General features: G+C 47.0%; 1 protein-coding gene across 1 annotated transcript in view; it reads right to left on the bottom strand.

Annotated features, from left to right (window-relative positions):
* Positions 1 to 2,921: 2,921 nt before the first annotated feature.
* Ankh (ANKH inorganic pyrophosphate transport regulator) overlaps positions 2,922 to 23,267 on the bottom strand; it is a 133,564-nt gene continuing 113,218 nt past the window's right edge. The window contains exons 9-12 of the mRNA XM_040757671.1: positions 9,451 to 9,580; positions 7,138 to 7,261; positions 6,501 to 6,600; positions 2,922 to 4,803 (exon numbers count right to left, since the gene is read on the bottom strand). Of these exons, the coding sequence (XP_040613605.1) occupies positions 4,690 to 4,803; positions 6,501 to 6,600; positions 7,138 to 7,261; positions 9,451 to 9,580 (468 nt within the window). The 3' untranslated portion in view covers positions 2,922 to 4,689. The remainder of the gene's footprint in view (positions 4,804 to 6,500; positions 6,601 to 7,137; positions 7,262 to 9,450; positions 9,581 to 23,267) is intronic.

Raw genomic sequence — 23,267 nt, 5'->3', positions numbered from 1 at the left:
GTCAAGTCTTGCTGGTAAAGTGCACTTGGAACTACATGGTCTAACTGAAAAGAGGTACTATATAAAAAAATTGAGTAAATCCATCCATGTGTATCTGCCTGGCAGCTATCTCTAAAAGTGCATCTCTCCTTGCCAGGTTTTGAGAGATTCTGGTTGAATTGATTACAAATGAAGGAAAAAAATTATCATTGAACTGGAGAGATAGCTTAGTGGTTAAGAGTGCTTGTCCTGAAATAATGAGGACAAGAGTTTGGACCCCAGCATCTGCTATAGGAGAAAGAGACAAGATTGATGGGTCTTGATGGCTTCCAACTTGGGCAACAGAATTTGAGCCCCAGGTTCATAAAGGGATCCTGTTTCCAAGGAAACAAGACAGTGATTCTGGACTCCATGTTGTTTGTATAGTTGTGTGAACCCCCACACCAAAGTGTGCATACACAAAGGCAGGCACTAAATAAATGTCTTAAAAATTTATTACTAAGACTTTTGAAGGTACCAGTTACAATTCTGGAACCATTTGTACTTGGCAGAGAATTTGTTTTCTTTGATCTCAGTGCTTTTCCCAGCAGGGAGCCACGGCAGTCAGCAGAGCTAACAAGTGCCCTTCCGTCTCATGAGGGAAAAAAATGAAGTTTAAAGTTTCTTTGTCTTCTCATTATGTTCCCTTTTGAGATCAGTCAGTAAACTGTGCAATGAGTTGTGTTTCCTGACTTCTAAGTGGAGTTTGGGTTGTTTTGATTAAGTCCTGCTTCTCTCCTGCTTAGCTTTGGTGTGTTAATTTGAATGAGTAGGGACCCCGGCTTTCTTACGTTTTCCTTCAGATTTCCACTACATCCTGTTTCATGTGTGGTTAGGTCAGCTGATGAGTCACCTGATGTTTTGCTTCTTCAAATGACAAAAATAGAGGCTCAGAATAACCACACAGAGAAGTATCTCATGGTTTCCAAATACATTGCTCAAAACCATGCTTTTTGATGCTTCAAATGCTTTTTATAAAAGAACCTTGCATAGGGCTTGTGTGGGAAGGCAGAAGAAACCACTGGGTTTGCACAGATAAAAGTCACTTCGCCTTCCCAGGTCCTACCAGAGACAGCATTATATTGGTTATAAAAGCATGGGCAGCACTGAGAACATGCAGACCCCTCTCCTGATGCTGGGCTGGTTTCATTCTAAGTTTGGCAGTTAGCTCTCTTGCAATACCCTAGGCCTGACACCTGGCTGGTCATCACAGACCAGCACATAATGTTCCGGTCACACTCTGTCTAAACCGTTACTGAAGCAGGAAAAAAATCAGTACCCAAAACCATTTTTCAAGGTAACATAATTTAATGACAAGAGGTCAGATGTGGTGGTGCACCCCTTTAATCCCAGCATTCAGAAAGCAGAGGCAGGAGAAGCTCTTGAGTACGAGGTCAGCCTGGTCTACATATGAGTTCCAGGACAGTCAGGTCTATGTAGAGGGAACTTATCTCAAAAACAAAAAGAACAAAACCAACCCTAAAAATAAGTAATTATAAGAATATTTATATTTCCTATTTTGTAACACATTATCTCACTCTCAGTTTGGGGAGAAAGCTGCTGAATTTAGAAGAGAGAGTTCCTTTACCTTTCTCTGCTTATTTCAGAAGAAAACAATAGTTACAAGTGTAGCTAGTGGAGGCGTGTCTGTGTGGCCTGGGGTTTCATCTCCAGAGCAGGCATCCCACACCCACACTCAGTTTAAAGTCAAAACGGAGTACTCTTTCCCATGGTCGAGGTGTGTAATTGTCTCAAGACTGTCAGATCCAGGAGGGGGCTGCATTACAAGGGTGCACCTCGAGTCAGTGGAACTACTACTCCTGACACATCTTAAACCAATACCGTGTTTTATTTCTGAGGCCCTCCACGAACACTTCCAAATCAAACCATCAGCAGATGCCAAAAATCGGATGGCCCCAAATGGGACAGGAGGACTTTTGATGCAAGAGAATCCCCACACAGGCAGCAAGGGGTGACTGACTGGCCTTTACCCACAGATGCAAACAAGTGGCCTCCAGTGGCCGAGTCCTAGGTGGTGGTGAGTTTCCTGCCAGCCACAAGCCTCTCAACACTCCCAGCCTGCAGTGTAGGCTTTGTCCTCTCATGACTCATGGCAATCCCGTTTAATGAGTTCCCGGTGGGTGCCTTAGAGGTGTCCTGTGTGCCAGGACCCAGTAAACAAGGGCAGAGCAAATGGCCTATGTGCACTTAGAATGACCTCCTGTGGCCCCTCAGAAAAACAGTCCTCCCTGCTTCTTCGGAAAAAATCCTCACTCTAGAAAGGCTTCATTTGGGCTGTTTCAAGTGACTTCTCAATATTAAGATGAAAACCTGCCTCAGGCCCTTTCGAGGTTAGGTTGTAATAGTCTATAGTCGTTTGACCTTCAGAAAAGTCATACCTGATCTTCCTGAAGCCCTTGACTGGAGGATTTCACAGCATGGCCCTTTTCTGTTTGTCAGCTGGGCAAAGTATTTAAAAACACCACCAGCCTGGTGAAGTAGGAGGACTGCACGTGACCCTGCCCAAGTCCAGGTGACGGAGTTCTTGGTTTGAATGTAGTATGACAGCTCAGAGTTCTGCTTTAGGATGTCACGTGACAAAATAGGCCCAAAGAAGGCAGCGTGTGGTGAAGCCTGCCCTGCAAGGTGAAGGTCTGAACAAACCCTGCGAAACTGTAGCTCCACTGCCAAGGCCGGGGCCTGGGCCTACATCCTAGGTTCTCAGGAACTCTGCTACAGCTTCATCTTGATCAGGTAAGGTGGCTCTGAACTTCAAACTGCGTGCTCTAACTGCACAATGGAGAGTCACTAGCTTGTTTTCTTGAATTCAGAGGGAAAGGGTTTTGCTTTTACAATTTGATACTTGAGCTCCAACCCCAGAAGCATGAAAATAGCCACACACGTTAAAAAATACTGCTGTTTAATTTTCTAGTCATGTACTTTAAAAAGCCAATACAGTTAAGACTTTAAGTTATCTGTTCAGATCTGCCCCTGAAATCACCCACAAGCAGTTACAGAAGCACATAGGACTTGTTCCCATGGTGGGCACATCGGAAGGACATTGGGTATCCAGAAATGGGAATGCAAGCCTGTGTAGCTGGCAGCCAACCTTTGCTCTTACAGTCTTAAGATGAGAACTACACAATGAGAAACTAAACACGAGAGGCCTGCTGTCTGCTTCCTTTGCCCTTCCAACCTTTACTTGTCTGCACAAGTGGCCCATTTTCTTCATAGGTTGCCCATCATGAAAAACTGTTTCCTTGGCATCTTCAGGCCCTTACATTCATACACAAAGGACTTGGTAAAACTCTGTAACGTATAACAGGTACTGGTACATGAGTGAGCTGTAGGTATGTGGAGCACGTAGGCAATCACTGAATTGTATTAGAGACATTTTATTGAAAATGCGAAAATAGGAAATGTATTATAGCCTAAAATAAATTACATAACATATACAGCATATATTTATATCTTTAAAATATTTGTTTTGTTTAGGTTCTTTCAGTCTAGTTATTTTGACTAAATCAGGAATTTAGTGAACTGTACCCATAATTTTTTTAAAGGAAAAAACCCGCTTTCCAAAACTTAGAAAAATATACTGCACTAAAATGGATTTCCAACGCATTATTTCAGGGGTATCACATAGTGACTTTGATACTTGTTTATAAAATGTCTTGCTTTATGGTGAGGAGGGGAGTACCATAATACAGTTACCTGTCCTGCAGAGCTGTGACTACTGACAGCAGAGACAGGTAACACCTCTACATCAGAAGTTACGAGACAGGAACCTGGCATTAGAACGCTAGATTACGACTTAAAGCTCTGCTCACTGTGAAAAACGAAACGGACACTTAGACCGCTCCACTTCTGTCGCTCTAGTGCCATCTGCAGGGAAGGCGAGTGAAAAGCAAGCCTTCGGGGAAAGTCATGCTGAAGGACGCTGACATTTGGAGTGGCACTCTGTGACAGCTCTGCAAAGTCAGCTCATGTATCTACACTGGGGATGCAGCAACTCAGTGAAACCAGGAAAACAATGTGAGATGCTGATGATCAAGTCAATTTGCAACTCTGATCCAGTTTCTACAGGAGATTAAATTCCCATTCTGTTGGCCTGGTGTGCTCTTCCTCTGGGAGCAGGGAAACTCTGGGCTGCGGCCTGTGGCCCGCCAGTGTGTGTGCTAGATAGTTCATGGCTCCAAAGTGGGAGGGGATGTGATGGGCACCAGGTCACTCTGTTATAGCCACAGTATTGGCAAGCAAGTCAAAAGAGGCCGATCTTCAACCTGTTATTCTTAAGAGGCAAACACAGACAGGAAAGAGTCTGGCCCGAGAGACAGTGGCACAGCCCAAGTCCTTTGGTTCCAGAGTGGAGATTGTCCAAGGGAGTAGAAACATTGACCAGGAAGTGGCTCTATCATTTGGGTTTTTATGAAGCAGGGGCATGAAGTCAGCGACTCTGTTTACAAAGTGACAGTAAAGACCTTTCTTTAGGTCCCCACATCTGTGAGCATACCCAGTATGCTAGAGAATTTATACGAAACCTTTAAATCAAGGCCTCTTTCATAACCAAAATAATACAAATTAAGAATCAGAAGACAACTTGATGGGAGGAGGAGGAAAGAGATGCTGCTGTGTCTTGACTGTCCCTGCAGTGCCCCTGGCGGCCTGTGCTTACTCATTTTCCTCCCTCATTTCTACGATGTCTGTCACCTCCTCTGTTGGAGGCATGTCGGTCATTGCTGAGTCTTCCCCCTCTGTGGCCGACTCATTCTCCATGTTCTTTTTCTAGATAAAAGAAGACACACATCAGAGTGGGTCTGGAGACAGGGCACACCACAGCAGCACTGCGAGCGGGGTGTCCCCTCTGTGGTTGAGGCATCCTGATCCAGGATGAATAGTTCAACATTGTGTCTGGCACTAGGTACTCTGAGGGACCCTGTCCTCCTTGTTGTCATTCTTTGGCATGTAGCCTTGGACTCCAGCTCCCTGCAGCTCTTTCAGATGGAGGCTTTGCGTTTCCTATGTCCTGCTATAGCCCCACGCTTTGAAACCTTATGCTCTAGACTAGTCCCCTCATTTGCCATTGCTTTGTCCCCTGTGACAGCTCTAGGTTCACTCTGTCCTCACTGCACACCCTGATTCCCGGTGGCCTCACGGCCATGCTGTGTCTTCCTTGCAGAATGTGCCATCTTAGCAGTCGGTCGCCACTCAGCCATTCTGGGTCCATACAGACCTGTGTCTGCAAAGCTCTGAGCCACAGATCAAAATGAGAAGACTGGCTTCTACCTCAGCCTCTTCCAGCACTTTCTTCTCAGAGCCTGGCTCCCATCACTGCACTGCCCTGTGGTTCAGCCTTCTGTGTTCTCACCCTTCCCTTCTAGTTTAATTGGAATGCTCAGCAATTACAACCACATTCTTGAGTCCTATATGTCAGATAAACTCTGACCTCAGTCAGGCCCAAATCTCCAATCTCAGCTGGAAATGCCAACGTGGCTGGGGGCCACAAGAAGTCCTGTGCTGCAATGCCTACTGCAGGGAGCTGTTCTGTGGCAGGGTCTTCCAGCCTGCTTCCTGAGCCATTCACTCTTGACTCTCCCGGCTAACTCAGGCTTCCACACACCCTTCTCTGTCTTCCGGCCTTCACTGTGGCCCTTTCTCAGGGGCAACTTGGTTTTTTACTTAACTGACCCAAGCAAAAGCAGCCAGAACTCCATGACTGTCCCCCAAACTTAGTGGGGATTTCCACTTTGCTGCCACCCTCTTTGGTATGCACTTGGCTGATCGGCTGTGCTGTCCCCTCTTCCTCTAGTACCCCATTCATTGGGTCAGTTCCCAAAGCAAGCACGTCACTGACGTCACCCCATCTTAACTGGTCTTCTGAAATTCACATTTATAGGCCTCTCCTCTTCAGAGCAAAACAACTCAAAAGAGTTGTCTCCACTTACAGCCTTTAACACTTCTACCCCTTTCTCCTGACTCCCAAGGCACACGGGCAGGGTCATCAATGTCCTTGTCCTCTCAAGTTCACCCTTCACAATGATTCCACCACCCCTCCCTGGGCTCTCCTCACTGCTTACCGAGGCTCTTCTTCCCAGTTGTATTGGTTCCTTTGTAACCCTCAGCCTGAAAGCATAGACATGCTGGGATCTGCCTTGGGCTCCTTTCACCTCTGTCTGTATCCACTCCCTGGTCATTCATCTGGGCCTTCAGGTCCCAGAGAACTCTCAGGAACTTCACACGAGTTCTCTGGGATCTGAGGAAAGAAATATACCCCCTGAACTTTGAAAACCCTGCCTTCAGGACAGACTAGCTCTGTGCTTTCAGGTTGAGGGTCTATAGAACAGAGTGGTGTGGTGTGGAAGTGGTGAGGTAGCTCAGCGGGATTAGAACAGACTTCCTGACTTACAGTTGATGAGGGAAACTATTTGTGAAGGCAGAGAGAGGTCCTGATCGTCCCCACAACCGTTACCATAGTTTCTCACCTGTTTCCGATAGACATAGCAGGCTGCAATGGCAACCATGGTAGATTCTCCCACGAACCCTGCTAGAAGGGAGCCCACACCTAGTGTGGCTCCATGAACCCTGGATATGAGAACACAAAGATATTTTGTTAAAACCAAGTCATGACATAATCAAGTCAATGACAAACTCAACTGGTCCTGTGTAAACCAGGAATACTATAGACCAGTGAGGGACAGAGCACTGGTATCTATGCTGCATCCAACTGGGCTCAGGACAGAACCTACCAACCACCCACCCTTGTGGTTGGCCTGTGTGACTAGGGGCTGAGCTGTCAGGCTTCCATTCCGTTGGTATCATCTCACCCTAGTGACCAGCCTGTGTCCCCCTGACTAGAGATCAGGAGTTCTGAGGGCAGGGTCTGTCCTCTCCCATTGATTTTCACATTCTTCACCACAGGAAGTGAGCCCTGAACATCACCTGTGTGAGGCTAGCGTGGCTCTCAAGGCTCACTGGTACTGGCAGACAAGCATCCTCAATTTCTAGCTCTAATATGCTTGGGGTTTCAGTTGATTATACAGATTTTAATCCTCTAGACAGAATACTTCAGTGACAAAGGACTCCTGCCACATATCTATGCCAAATGGCACAAACACATACCCCAGGTAAGGCAGGACCACGAGGCTGGTGATGAGGACGATGATCCGCAGCACAGAGCTGGGCGCCAGGACAAAGGTTTTCTTAAGTGTCATCAACCATCCAGTGAGATGCGCCCTCACGGTCACTGTGGAGGAGAGCACTTGTCAGCTGTGTGGCTTGCTTCATCCCATCCTCTGCTGCAGGCCCAGGACAGCAACTCTAATAGAAGACTATCGGTTGGCAGGAACCCCCAGCTGCTGTGACTCAGGGCTGCTCGCTCGTCTTCCTGTGGTTCTGGTCCCTACTTCCTGTCTCCTCAGTCCTGTGTCTAGGTGGCCAGCTGTAGGCCGCTGCCTTGCTGCACCGGGGTCACTGTTGTAGGCTCCTCCCAGGATGGCTTTGCCCAGTCCTGCTCCTCTTGCCCCAGTCTAGCTCTGACCACCCTCCCCTAGAGGGAAAGCTTCAGGAAAAGAGGCAACACCAGTGCTGGGTGAGCAGAAAGACAGAAGCTGCCACCCTTCTAGTGTCTGGTCTGAGAGAACAAAGGGGATGGGAGCAGTGGAGGAATGAGAATGACCTTGTCCATTTCCTGCTGCGTCGTCTTGGGCCAGCCATGACCATCCCACCCTCAGCCATCCTTTCTCCCCTCCGTCACTGCTCACATTTCCCACACCCCTCCTGGGCATCCAGATGAATGCGAAGGAAGGCACAGGTGGGCAGCACATGCACAGCTGGAAGGGGCAGAGCACAGACCTTTGCCCTGGTTGGTAGGAAGCACCCTGACCCCCTCTGGGCAATGCCAGCAAAGCCTCCTGGAGTAGGTACGCTTACTCTCTGGAACTCTTACTTCCCGGACTCATCTGTCTGATGAAGACCCTGCCACTTTCTTTTCTTTTCCTGAGGGTTGAACCCAGGGTGTCAACACACTAGGCAAGCACTCTACCACCGAGCTTCATTGACAGCCCTGCTGTCGTCTTGGCCTAACAGTGCACTCTGCCTTCCCCGGGGGTAAAAATGAAATATAGACCAGGTTCATTTTCTTCTCTTAGGGCAAAGACAGCTCTGCTTCAGTTTGCCCAAGGGAGAGGAGAAGAGTCATAGCGTGTGCTGATCTGATGACCCAAACATAACACTGCCAGGAGCCACCGTGGCCTGAGGGCTGCTGAGCTTTTTGTCTTACAGGAAGGCACCAGAGTTGAGACAAAAGGCAACCAAGAAGAGCTCCCACCCAGGAGACCACCTGGTTCCTGCTGTGCTCCTGTCTCCAGCCCCTTCCAAATCATCGCTAGGGAACATGACTGCAGATGTCTGGATCTCCAAGTGTAGCCTTTTCCAGCTGCCATCAACTTCCTAAAGCTCACTCACCCAGCCTTTACCCAACACAGACCACATTAGCCCCAAGTGGTCTTTTGTCAATTCCTTCACTCCTGCCCCAGCTCAGAATGTCACAGCCTTAAGAACTGAACTCCAGAGGCCTCAGCAGGGGCTGCTTGTTGCCCAGCTTGGGGCTAGAAGGCATGCCGTTGGCCCTGCTCATCTTTTTTTTTTTTGAAATGGATTCCTCACCCCCACCATCCCCATACTTCTGATTATGGTTTCTTCTCTCTCAACTCCTCCTAGATCTTCACCTACCCAAATCCATATTCTCCTCCTCCTCCTCTTCCTACTAATAAGCTAAAATAAAAACAAACTAAAATAGGGCAAAACATTAAGCATAAAGAAAAAAATTCTTCTGTTGTGGATTAAACCCAGCAAATAGTTACATTTGCAGCTTTGTATATATTTTGACTAGTTGCCATGCATTCAGTATGGAGTTTAAAAGACCAGAAGCAAATGTACAAAGGTCTTCCTCTAAGTAATCGATTCCTGAGGCCTTGCTTTCTTCTCATAGGCAGCCCTGTTAGAGGTTAGTAGACTCCCTCTAGAGATGGCGCACACTTGAGGAGCACAGGTAAACACCCGAGATAGCAATGGCTGCTTCCTGATCCCCCACCCCACAGCCTGCTTTTCTCCCGCAGCATCTCATGCATCCTCACGATACTGAGTCGGCTTCCCTCATGTGTGGTTTGACATCATTTTTGGCCATGAGCCATTTGGATCTTGTCTTTTCTAAATGTCGTCTTCTAAGTTCATCTTCAGATTTTAGCAGTAAGCTCACTTTTTATTTCTCACTTAACCCTGAAAATCATCCTACTATAAAACTGACTTTCTGGCCTATGTTCTATGGACTGTAATTGACACACAGATTTGAGAAATTCCAATAATTAAGATGGACGACAGGCCAACTGTCTTCCACAAATTCTACCCTGAGAATGTGCATTCTCTGCTCCTTACCTGGTACCGGGAAGAAGGAGAAGATACGCAGAGGAATGACACAGAGTTCTGCAAAGGCGAAGTCTACTCCAATGATGTCTATCAGAATCTTCTCAGAGACGTTGGGGGTCCAGAACATTACAAAACAGAGCTGGAGGGTGGGACAGAACAACAGTGAACAATGTTGTGAGGAAAAGGCATAAACAAGTGAAATGAAAATGTCAGGTACCATGTGGTGCCTAAGAGTTCTGGAAGATGGCGAACTTGCTCATTGGGCATCTGGTTGGCACCCCAGGCTTGCAGCTACACATTCCTGCCTTGGTCTCACCTGCCAGTGGGGAGCGCTGGTCCATTTGCTGCCCTTGCCCCATAGGGATAGCAGTGCGGCATATCCACTCTAGATGATATCTGAATGGGTAACTGGACTAAGAAAGGAGACCATCTGGCTTTCAGTGAGGCTTAGCCAGGGTCGTCCATGACTCAGTCAGTTCTGGGCGGACATGTCCATTAATACTTTTTACAGCCTTAGCAATCTGCTGGAGTGTGACCTGAAAGCCTTCGGATGGTCTCTGCCACATAACACGTAGATTCACCTGTAGCCTGACAGTTTTTAATGTTATGAGGGTAAGGGAAGGAACAGCATCCAAAAGCTGGACCACTGGGAAAGCAGATGGGCAAGCATGAAAGGTCAGCAGACTCCAGAAAATGGAACCGCAATCTGACAGAAATGCACGACTCACTTCCCTTCTCCTCAGATTGAGAGGTGGAAAAGCATGGTCCAGGGGAGGCTGGCTAAAATCAGCAGTAAGCAGTTCATACACTGTCCTGGATGGCTTGGGATGAGCAAGTTAGTCTCTGGGTATGGCTGAGGGCACAGTTCTGGGGACTCCAGGCAGTGGACATGTTGGATAGGCCTGCCTTTTCCTCAGCTGGCAGAAAGCAGTTGAGTCCCACAGGCAGGAGACTGGAGCAGTTCCTCACTAGCCTAAGAAAGACCTGCAGTTCTTGAAGGTTTCAGGCTCTCAAATAAGTGGTCTCACCAATGAGGCTCACACAGGTGACATCTCAGCTCTGTGTTCACATTCACAGCTTTCAAGCAGGTGTCAGGACCCCACTTATAAACATGAACACACAACCAGGGGTCCCCGGTATTTGGTAATTAGCCTCAAGGTCAAAACAAAAAGAAAAGACAATACAGAAAGAGAGAGACATAGAGAGAGAGAGACAAAGAGAGAGGAAAGAAAGAAAGAAAAAAGGAAGAAAGAGAGAAAGAGAAGATAAGGAAAACCCTCTCTGTCACACTGACATTCTCCAAGAGATGGGTGAAGAGACTGTATCCATGAATCGAGAACAGAATGGAAATGTTCTAGAAAAAAAACATTCATGCAACAAGAGTGAGCCAAGATGGGCTGGAGAGATAGCTCAGTGATTAGGAACACTAGCTGGTCTTCTAGAGGTCCTGAGTTCAATTCCCAGCAAACACATGGTAGCTCACAACCACCTGTAATGAGATCTGGTGCCCTCTTCTGACATGCAGACATGCATGCAGACAGAATGCTGTGTAACTAATAAATCTTTTTTCAAAAAAGTGAAAGATTAGGAGGATGAACATAGAAACAAAAAGGGCATCAGCTGAACATGCAGCCTGCCACAAAGACAGAACTCAAGAATAAAGGAAGGCCAGGCAGTGGTGACTCACGCCTTTAATCCCAGCACTCAGGAGGCAGAGGCAGGCAGATCTCTGTGAGTTCAAGGCCAGCCTGGTTTACACAGTGAGTTCCACAACAGTCAGAACTGTTACACAGAGACTCCCAAATAGGATAAAGTTAGAATGAGACTAGTTTTCTTTTTCTTTTATAAAATAAAACAAGTCTAATATTCAGATACCAGGAGTTCCACAGAGAGGGAAGAGTGAACCTTTCAGAGCTGAAAGAGGAATTTCAAGACTGAAAGGAACCACCTTTGGGAGACAAAGTGGATGGGGAAAGACCCAGCAGGGTACACCAGCAACAGTGTTGGGGACAGAGCAGCAAGGCTTGCAGTGCTGACAGCTAGGAGACCTACAGGGATAGGCTTCAAGGGAAGGTGATTTCTCTCCTAGAACTCTCAACCAAACTGTGACTGAGCAGTCTTTAAGAGAAAGACCTTCACCACTCAAGACCTCACAACAGTTACCTTCTGTATTAGCTACTTGTCTTAGCTCTGGAAAAATACTGGAGAGCAACTGAAGGGCAGGCTTATTTCAGTTCTGTCTGAAGGCATAGACCATCACTGTGGGGAAGGCATGGGGCAGCTGATCTCATCCAGTCAGGAAGCAGGCGAATGTCCATGCACCTCAGCCCATGGAATGGCACCCACACATTTAGGGTGGGTCTTGTCACCTCCACCAATAATGTAGAAAATCCCTCATAGAATTAAGGAGAGGTTTGTCTTCAGGGATTCTAGATTCTGACAGGTTGCCGATACTAACCATTACACCTCCCATAAATACTTTTCCAGAATGTTCTTAGGGTATGATCGGCCAAATCAGGTGAGTCAGGGAAAGAAATAGAAAAACAGATGAGAACATTGGGGGGGCAGGGGGGGCCAGGTAAACCAGAGAAAGAGGCACAGGCTGTGCCAGGTGCACAGGTCAGCAAGTTTTACCACCAGTGAGACATAGACCTGTTGAGTCTGAATGTGTTCCAAGAGATTTACACAAAAAGAGAATGTGGAACCAAACAAAAGTTAAGAACACAGCTAAGAAGAATGATAAGACAATTATTAACTGTTTAAGAAAGGCAGAGAAATTATAATTAATGGCTGTTTAAGAATTAGGACTTGGCCAGTAACAGAGAGGGAGGACTGATGACCAGACTGGGCTGGTTTAACCCTCAGAAACAGCTGACCTGACAAAGGTTAACTCTTGAATCCCAGGCATCAGCCTGGGAATCCAGCATGGGACTGATCAAGACCCCCCCTGAATGTGGGTGTCAGTGAGGAGGCCTAGGTAATCTACTGAGCCTTGGGCAGCAGATCAGTACTCATCCCAAGTATACACACGGACTTTGGACTCCCATCCAACAATGTGAGGTGCACTCTCACCCTGAACTCTTGGGGGAGGGTCTAGGCCCTGCCCTGGATGAAATGACAGACTATGGACACCCCCATGGAGGGCCTCACCCTTCCTGGGGAAATGAGGGGATAATGGGGGGGGTTGAGGGGAGGGCACAGGAGGAGGGGGAGGGAAAGGGAGAGGGACCTGGAACTGACTTGTGAAGCAACCTTGTTTCTAATCTAAATTTAAACTGAAAAATAAATAAATTAAAAAATAATTAGGACTTGGCTATCATAATTCATCAAAAGAATTTCCCATAGTATCATAGTTCCCTACAATTACAGTCTACCCAAAGGATACATAGGGTTGCCTCTAGGAGCAGGAGAGGGGACAGGGTTGGAAAGAGAATGGATGGGTCATTGGGCTAAGACATGGTTACTGGGAACAGCCTAATAGAAGCGCCTTTAAATTAAAAGTGTAGCAATGTAACTTTGGAGGGTAATGTTCAAAGCATGCCATTCCCATCAAACATTTATTTTCTTTTCCTAAAATCCAAGCAAGTCCTGTCTAAAATAAAACTGAATACACTAGAAAATGAGTTGCAGTCATGTGAAAACAGAAGACTGAAATCTCAGAACATGAGATCATCATTTACACTTGGGTAATTTCAGTTTCATGGAATTAGGCTGGCCACAGTGAGACAGTACATGTAAACACACTGTAAATGTTCTACTTTATACATGCGATGGGCGTAGATGTGCAACCCTTTAGTCACAGTGCTTGCTTACTGTAAGGATTCACCCCATTCCGACTCCCTCACATCTAGCAACTTGGAGACTGGTGACTTTACATGACTACCATGGACAAGTGGCCTGTCCCCTTTCCCCACTGCTGACTTCCAACAGTGTGATATCACTCATGCCCAGGCATGGCAGCAATTTCAAATATCAACCCTCAAACAGCACTGTATGGTGCTGGAGACAATCTCTCTCCCTGTCTGTCTCTATCACATCCCATAAACATATGAACAATCCCTCACTCTTCCAGGGCTGCTTTATGGTTGGCCCTAAATATTTCCCACAGCAGTGAAGCTATAAACCACTCCTCAGGTCTGCCAGGGATCAGTGCATTGGATCTTTCCTAAATGAGCCATTCCGTTTCCTTAGTGGGTAGGATGTGACACAGAGGCCACATTCTGTCCAGTACTCAGACTTCCCAGAGACTCATGAGTGCACTTTGTTTTGTAGCTAGAGATGATCTGAACACAAGACAACGCCTCAAACACAAGTTGCAATCTCTGGGTTTTGCAAAATCACTGTAAAGTGGCTTTTAAGTCACAGCACACAAAGCAAAGGAGGGTGTCACTGCATGTCTGAAGCGCGGTGGGAGAGAGCATACTCATGCAGCAGGGAGAGAGCATACTCATGCAGCAAGCCACTCAGGCAATTCCTCCCTCTGGCCTTCCCACAGGGATCATAGGACCTTGAAGCCTTTGTAGGCAGTGATCTGCTCTCCAGGGAGGGCAGTTAAAAGGAGGGCAGTCAGGGAGTATGCCCCAGAGTTGTCAGCCACACATGTCCATTCAGGGTCTAGCTCTTTCCCGTCTAGGAACATTGAGACCAAAAGCTATTGCCCCACTCAGCAAAAGGCCATCCAAGGGCAGGAGAAGCCCTACATTTGGGGAGCTCCTTTTCCCTCTTCCTGAAGTCTCTGAAGGCAGGAACTTCATGCTTCTAGTAAGAACATGGCGTGTTGCCTTTCAAACAGTCGTCCACAAGAGAATATTTTCTGCCCTCTCCAGAAAAGGACATGCAAACAAGTGAGAAACAGAAGGATGTTTGCTAAAGCTAGGACACCTCCATGCAGGTCATGTCCTAGCATGATAATTGAGCCACTGTTTCAGAAAACAAGGCTTGGGAGCTCACTGTGCAAGGGGTATTTTAGGAAGGTCATTCTACCGAGTTCACCTAGTGGAGAATCTTAACTCTGAACATGTCTTTCTGGTTGACCATGGCATGCTGTGTTCTTCAAATATTTGCAGAGGCTAGTGACATTGACTTTTCCAAACCAGAGTGAAAACCTAACATAGTACTGACAACGGGCATGATTTGTGCCCTGGGGTAGCAGTGGGGTTGGATTTCCTGTTGCAGAGTTTGTTGTCAATGCCATCTAATTAAGAAGGAGCCTTCAAGATCGAGCAGACCAACTTGTGCCCAGATCTTGGGTTTTCTGTTTGTTATCCAATCAAAGGACCCAGAGCTCCTTAGGGAAATGACGCAGTCTAGGACTAGAGCTGGGAATGTGTAAGACTATCACCATCCAGGAAGATCTGTAGTGCTAGGAAGCAATGAAGCTCCAAGAAAGCAAAACAACAGGACATGCCAAGTGTGCATTAGAGCCCACTAGAGTTCCCAACAACCAGGACAGGAATATGAGCAACACGATAAAACAGCCTTGATACAACCCCAAGCATAAAACTAGCATCCAAAGCCCATGCTGGTAGAAACAAACAGAGGGGGGATAGAATACACTTTCTGGTCCATTCATGTGGGCTGACCAAGGACAAATCATCACTGCACAGAGAGAAAGCTGCCAAACATTATTAGGTCACGTGATCAAAGTCAAGGTCAACAATGGTGAAGTCTTGTTAGTAGGGCGAGAGGCCTGCTGTTCCCTGTTGGCATTTCAATAGCGAACACACAAAGCTACTGTGGGGTAAGAGAGGTACATCTATTGCTGGGTGTCCTGACCCTCTCTTCTTCAGTGTCACAGTGATCTGGCTTTTGAATTTCCTCAAGCTGACGGTTCTCCTTTTGAGGAATTCACAGAGTGTTCTCCATGGCCCAATAACCAGAAGTAGCAGTCCAGGAGAATTCTCATCTCCTGAAGTTAGAAAGAAGAAAAATGCACCCAGCTGATGTGAACTAAGATACCCGGTCCAGGGCATCGTTATTCAGAGCCTTTACTAGAAAGAAGAGATGTGTAGTTGGGTTGAAATCCCCCACTGGGAGGCCAGTGCTTAAAGATACAGATCAGAAGTTCGGTTGCATAAGGAGGTGTTAGCAATAGCTAGTAGGCGGAGCCTGGCAGTCTGGGGTGAATTCCCACTGCTGTTTCTTTGTATTTTGCTTCCTGGCGAGAATGCCTCAGCAGCTTCATCTTCTAGATGGGATGGACTTTTACAGGACTGCTGTGTGCACAACCTCCTTAGAGGACCTGGTCCACACTGGCATAAAGGTTTAACCCAGAAAGGAAATCTGTGAACTCTAGCTGCGGACGCAGTGAGCCTTGATACCCTTGACTCATTACTGTCTGCTTCTACTGTTCCAAGCAGTTTCCTGGGCTTCCAACCAACATCGTCTAGATATGGTGAGATCAGGACTGACTTTATTTCCCTGTTTGTATTTGCCCACCGTTTCCACAAAGAATACTTATTAGGAAGGGTTGTAGATTTTGGCTAGTTGTTAAAGGTAAAAAAACACCCAAAGAAAAGTGACCAGTTTCTTTCTGAGCCTCATAACTTGGAGCCCAGAGATGGCAAGAAAGGTATGGTTAAGCCAAAAATGTCTCTGTTCTGTCATGACCAGAGGCTTGAGAAGCCAGGAAGGGGTTTACTGTTTCCTTAGCTCTTTCCCCGAAAGCATACTAAAGCCCAAGGAACTTGACTGACCAGTTGTTCCCACCCTCCCTTCGGTGAGGTGCTATTACTCCAGAGCTGTGTGGCTAAGGCCCGCCCTGCTCTGGGACCCTCCTGCACAGCTCTGCCTTCTTCCTCTCTCAAGCCCCCGAAAGTAAACCACTTCTTCCTAAAACCACCCCCCCTTAAGGCCTGTGAAGTTCATTGTTCAAATTTACAAGACATGAAGCCAGGGTGGCTTTGGTGGTCACTGAGCTTCCAGGATCCTGGCCCCCTCAAACTAAACACAACAAAAGCTAAGAGATGCTCCCTTACGTTCAAAGACACCCTGCATTGCCCCTCCAGCAGAAACAGTTCTAAATACAACAGACCCCTTTGCAGAAAAATGGGTCTTCATGTTTATTTTGTCAGGGGCATGAGAAGCCAATGTCTTGTGTGCGTATCTCAAAGAAGAAGGCCACGCTGTCTTGCAGAATGGAAATGCCTAGTAACTGTGGCGTGTAAAAGTAAGCAGCACAACTGACTTGTGGGAATCAGCACTGTCGAATGGCAGGGAGTAAGGTCGAGTGACGGCCACATCCTACGGGAACTGCTAAGTTGCTAAAGGGCAACTTGATGAAAAACCACACGAGACTGCACTTGAAAAGCACAGAGGGAGAAGGTAGCTTTAGTACGGGCACTCTACTGGGAGAGAAGGACATAGGTGGGAAAACCCTGAGTGGAAGGATGACTGACAACAGTGTACAATCTGGAGGGGGAGGGACTTCTTAGGTAAGGTCAGGCTGCCAAATGTCAGCCTGCTGAATATAGTAGCCCATTGGTGATATATATATATATATATGAAACATCTTAGTTTTCTGTGCTGTAGACCTAGAAAAAGCATATGATAAGATGTCGGCATTGCACCTGATAGTCTCCATTTGGCCTGCTGGCAATCATAGCTATTACACATCCCTTATGAATAACCGGCAAAGAAGCTGATGCTACCATTTCCTTTTAAAGCGTATTTGTGGTAAAAATAAGCATCTGTAGATGTAGCTTTTCAAACCCTGTTTTTCTATGGAGTAAGGAGACGAAAATCATTCCTCTAACTGAGATTTGATGATGTGGTCAAAACCACATGCCACTTGGGAGGAAGATGGCATTTCTAACAGCAGGGGGTGCCATGCACCCAGCACAGAGAGTGCGAGGTGTCACATGCCTGCCAGCTCCACAGGCTGCATCTGCAGAATGTTTGAGTCCAGTTCTCACCAGACCTGAAGGATGACTAGAAAGGATGTAGCTTCAGTGTAGCTTTTCCTTGCCAACTTAACAACAAACTCAAAGAATTTGGGGTGTAGGTAGGAGGGGCACAGTGCATGTAGATTCAATTCAGCAGAATGAGAGGTTCTATGGACAGGGGTAAGGGAGGGGCGAAGTGTGGGGTGGTCCAACCACTGTAACATCACAGTGGACAAGACGGTAACTTTGGATTCTGTATAGTTTACTACAATTAAGATGTGTTCTTAGGGGCTGGGGAAACAGTGGATAGAGTTCCTACAGTGCAAGCATGGGGTCCATCTATAGAGCTGGGGATGCCTGCTGCCTGCCTGGAATCCTGGCACTGGGGAGGCCAAGACAGGGGGTCTCTGGTGAACGCTGCTTGACTAGACTGGCTGGAACTGGCCAGCTCCAGGCTCAGCAAGCGATATGCTGCCTCAAGAAATAAAGTGGCCTGTTGTGGTGGCATGTGACTAATCCCAGCACTCAGGAGGTAGCAGGGTCTGCAGATCTTTGTGAGTCTGAGGCCAGCCTGATCTACAAAGTTCCAGCACCACCCGGGATACATATGAGACCCAATCTCAAAAAACAAAGAAACAAACATACAAAAAACCTTTGGGGTTGGAGAGTTGGTTCAATGGTTAAAAGCACTGACTGCTCTTCTGGAGGAGGAGCCAAGTTCAATTCCCAGCACCCACATGGTTGCTCTAAACCATCTGCAGGACCAGTCCCAAGGGATCCTCTGTCCTGAGGGCACTGAATGCTGTGGTGCACAGAGATACATTTAGGCAATACTAATACACATAATATTAACACCAAAATTACCAAAAAATACAGAGAGCAATCAAGTAAGGCATACACCAAATCACACACATACACATGTATCTGCATACACCTGTGCCCCACACATACAAACACATACAGTACATATATGTATATAAATGCCAACAAATGTTGAGAAAAAGGAAAAATGTTAAAAGAAACAATTACAACTGTCTCTAATAGCATAACACGTGTGACCTGTGTTTTCACAGCACGTGCAGCTATGCACCTATTATGAGGAGGGCTTGGGGACCAATTTTAATTATTTAAATGTTTTCGGGTCTCTTCAACAAATCAAACTCCCAAATCTACAAGGGGTACTGAATTAGAAAACCAGACCCTGTCAGCTTCCAGAGAGCAGTGTGGGGGGAGGGAAACAGATCTGTGGGAAAAGGACTCTGCCCATCACCTCAGGCCAAGAGCTGTCCATGTTAGTTCACACAGTCCCCATAAAACTCTGGACTAGTTTCTCCATCACATCTCCTCTATGATGGGGACTCAGGCCCCCTTCTCTATTTCCAGGATGCCCCAAGGCCCTGGAAAGAGCCCCATCCTGGCCTTGGTATAAGAAAGCTGCAACCCCGGTTCCTTTACCTTCGGCCCCGTTCCTTCCCCGATGCACAAGGGAGTCATTTTCTTCTGCGGGAGAATGGGAACAATGAGGCAGCAGTCTCCCCATCATGGTGTGGGGGAGGGGCGGACGGCAGAGACAAAGGCTGATACAGGCAGCCTTTGTTCTAGACAAAGGGTCAGCATGGTACCAAGGCTGGGACAGGCCCCAGCATCGCCCAGGACAGCTGAGTGACAGCTGCACAGGAGGGTAGTTAGCAACAGCGAGGTAAGACTGGGTCATACATAGGAACTCAACTGCTAATCTGGACAAAGAGGCCACCAAAACAAAACCACCGGGAGTGATTTTTAATCTTTAACAGCTTGGGTGTTGCCATATTCTAGTGTATGAGACCTCAGAAGAAACAAGCTGGCAGGAGCTGGTCCCAACGTGACCAGCGTATGGAAGACTACCTACTAAGCAAAAGCAGAGACAAAATGGGGACTCAGCAGCCCTTGAATTATAGCAAACGGCTCTGAGGTGGGGAAACTGAGGACACCAGAGGCTGCACAGACCCTGATCCCAGCTCCCGATGCCTACACTGGGCATTCTCATCCCAGTGCCTCCGTATCTACCAGTGCGGTGAGACTCACACACAGACCTCAGGAGCAGGTGGCTGCCTGGCTCTCCTGGGCACACCCACACCATGGATTATCAGCATGTAGGTGACCTTGCTGCCTTTCAAAGGTGGAGGAGACACATTGTGGGTGCAGGGGCAGGGCTCCTATGCTTTTGAATCCACTGAGATTAATAACCAACAGACTTAGTATTATAGATTATTGCAACAACACTATAAAATCAATATGTCATCCTTCCTGTGCTCACCCGTCCTGTGACTATGTGGGGCAATACTGGTGTGACAAGAGCAATGGAGGTAAATGACACAGGCCTTGTTACACAGTGCTACAATAACTCACAAATACGGCCTGTACAAAATCACTGCTATGTGATCTGTCACCATCATTCAACCCCACACGTGAGATGGCCACTACTCAGTGATCGTCTAGTGTGGCCACACATTGCTACAATCAAATACCAGAGACGCAACTTGAGGGGACGGAGGACTTATTTTGGCCACAGCTCCCATCACAGTGGCCAGGAAGCAGAGAGAAGTCTCATGCACTCAAGAGGTCTTCCTTTCATTCCACCTGGGGTCCCAGCCTATGCCAGGGTGCTGCTTAAACTAAGAACAGTTCCTCCCTCCCTCACCCTCTGGAGAAACATGCTCAGACACACCCACAGGTGCACTTTAATAACCACCCAGGTGTTTCTCAAGCTACAGAGGCTGACAGATTAACCCTGATGGTGACTAACCTGCCTGTGGTAACCCTGGACAAAGGCTAGATTTACATCCTAGGCAAGAAGGAACATGATGGCATGGGATTTCATTGAGCTCCTCAGAATTGTGGCTATGAACTTTCTGGAACTTTCCATATCGTATTTTTGAGCTGTGGTTGACCACAGGTAGCTGAAACCATAGAAGGAAAATCTGTGGTTAAGGAGGGACGGAACGACTGTATTTTATTTTTCTCTAAAGTACCTGTAGCTGGAGGTGTAAGGACCACCCAGAGGCAATCCCTGCAACTACTACATATACTTTCTCTGGTAACAGGTTTGATTAAATGAAGGATTTTGAAATGAGATCCTCCTGGTGGATCCTAAATGCTTCCATTTCTTGTTTAGGGTCAATGTACTTTCCAGCCCATCACATGAGAGCCCCCTCCACACAGAGAGGCTCTGGCAGCTTTCAGTGACTGGCAAGCAGGTTTTCTTGTCATTTGTCACATAATGCTATTTTTCAGTACAATGGATCTTTACGGACTTGGAAGAGATGACCAGATCCCCAAGAACAATTTCATGGCACTATTCAGAGCTCTTTATCGGGTCTGGACCAGCGGCCCATCTGATTCAGAGTCCTTAAAACAGAACTCATGGAACAAAGCCCAGGGGAACTTCCCTCTCGAGCCTGGATTCTAAGAGTGGCTGCACTAGGTCACGCTGAGGCCCTGGCAGAGCCAGCCAGCCATCCCCTCTGCGGACCCAAGAAGTTGCTGACTGTTTCAGATTGTTCCTGAACCAAATGATCTCTCCCTTCAGCAAAGGTTACCAGTGGCAACTTACTTAGCATTTGGACCAGACACTCTGGGTCTTTATTGGGCCAGTTTTTTTTTTTTTCCAGTTTAAATTTAGATAAGGAACAAGGTTGCTTCACAAGTCAGTTCCAGGTCCCTCTCCCTTTCCCTCCCCTCCTCCCATGCCCTCCCCCCCCCCCCGCCCCGTTATCCCCTCATTCCCCCAGGGAGGGTGAGGCCCTCCATGGGGGTGTCCATAGTCTCTCATTTCATATAGGGCAGGGCCTAGACCCTTCCCCAAGAGTTCAGGGTGAGAGTGCACCTCACATTGTTCTATGGGAGTCCAAAGTCTGTGTGTATACTTGGGATGGGTACTGATCTGCTGCTATTGGGCCAGTTTTACCCTAAGCTTATCTGGTAGTTTTTTTGTTTGTTTCTTTTTTTTTTTTTTTTTTTTTTTTAGTAATTTTGTGGTTCAAAAAGAAGGCCTGTGTTTTTCAATACAATGTCCACTTAGGTTTTTAGCACAGAAAACAGATGCAGGTAGGATAACATGTAGCCTATTGGTTAGTTCTATATGCTCTGTGAACAAATACCCACTTCTTCATGTGTCAAAGGGAAAACAAAATGTTAAGTTTCTGTGCCTTTTAGCTGGTAGCTTTTGAGTTAAATTTTTTGTTTGTCATTTTGAAGTCTCATGTAATTCAGGCTGGCTTTGAACTCATTCAATAACTGAGCCTTCTGACCCCTTCTGTTTTCAGCTCTGGAGTGCAGGGATTATAGGCATATGTCACCATGCCCAGTTTATACAGTGCTGGGGAACAAAGTCAGGGCTCTGTGTGGCTAGGCAGGCATCCTACCGTGTGGCCACATCTCTAGCTTGTATTTCAAGTTAAGTTTCATTGCAGAACAGACTGGCGTCAAGCTCGTGGAGACCAGTCTATCTCTGCACCACCATGCTCAGCAAGATGATGTCCCAAGTAACTGAGACTTTCAGTTTGGCTGGGTCCCTACCTGTTCTGTTTCAGGCTGTTAAAGGGAGGAGGAGAATGGCTCTCACAGGAACAATCTCTAGCCAGAAAGCCTTGACACAAGACAAGCCAGGCCTCACACCTCGTAGTCTCTGACATTTCTTGGGAGTTGTCAGTGGGATTGGACCAGCCACATTGGAGCTGAGAGCTGCTTTCTAACCTACTCCTATCAGTGTCCCAGGATGGGTTTGCTTTCTGGATTTAAGTTGGTCTAGTAAAAGCCATCTTTCCCATGGCTGCAGAACATCTTCAAGCAGGCTTCCGGAAAAGTATGCTAATTTTCTTCCCACTTCCTTCCTCTGGAACAAGACAAATGGTTCCCGGTCCAGCCACTTCTCTCTAGGACTTTTCTGGTCTTCAGTGGTAAATTGGGAATGGAACAGAGCCCATGTGGTGGGACTTGGCAAGTAGTGCCATGCCTCAGTGGGTGATATATTGGAATGTAATCCCTAAGCACAAGGGGGGCGGTGTTCAGGGAGGTTATTTCAGTTAGAGTGGACCCTGGTTGGAGAAAGACCAGACTCAAACATAAATATTTGAGGACCTCGACCACAGAATCTTGAGTCAAATACAAGTTCCTTTTCATTAAAACTTATCAAATTTGTGGACCATGTCACTAGCAATAGAACACATACTAGTGCATTTTGTAAGCTTCAAATGGTAACGTGGGAAGGAGATAGGGGTTCTGCCAGGACCCAGTGGATGTGCACTGAATTATTCAGTTAACAAAAAGAACACAACCAGGCCGAGTTACCTGAATCTAATACTGGTGACTGTTTCTCTGAGTCCCCCAAACCATCAGCAAAGACACGGCGAAGCTCCCCAAGGCAGGCAGAGTGCTGCCCGCAAGCTGAATACTACTCAGCAGACTCTAAAAGCAGGTACAGCACTGCCTGAAATCTAAGTACTTTCCAGCAAACCCTCTGCTCACCTGAAGACTTGAAACAAATACTAGTGACGTCTTCTGTAACCGAAGAGATGGAGAACTGAACAGTCATGAATCCACCTTGTGGCTTCTGGTGATCACAGAGTCCTTTCTCTTAGGAACATCTGCAGGTTGGACTGCCAGGGCTACAGTGACCAGAGACCTACATCTGGGTGTTTCAGAGCAATAGGAGGGGACAGTCCCCTAACTGTGGGGCTATGATGACACAGAAGGCTTCCTGTGTCTATGTCCATATGTCCTTTTTTATAAGAATATCAGCCATAGATTTGGAGCCAAGTTTGCCCATTAGAACATAAACACCACTCCCAAGTAAGGTTGCCTTTTTGGTACTGGAGTTAACATTGCAATGTGTGAACAATCACAGTTCAACCCATGACAAACAGATTGGAAAATTCCAGGTGGGTTCATGGTCTCCCTCCCTTT

The sequence above is a fragment of the Mesocricetus auratus genome, unplaced genomic scaffold, assembly GCF_017639785.1.
Source record: "Mesocricetus auratus isolate SY011 unplaced genomic scaffold, BCM_Maur_2.0 Super-Scaffold_100015, whole genome shotgun sequence".
Taxonomy (NCBI): domain Eukaryota; kingdom Metazoa; phylum Chordata; class Mammalia; order Rodentia; family Cricetidae; genus Mesocricetus; species Mesocricetus auratus.
This window is presented reverse-complemented; position numbering and strand designations above follow the sequence as displayed.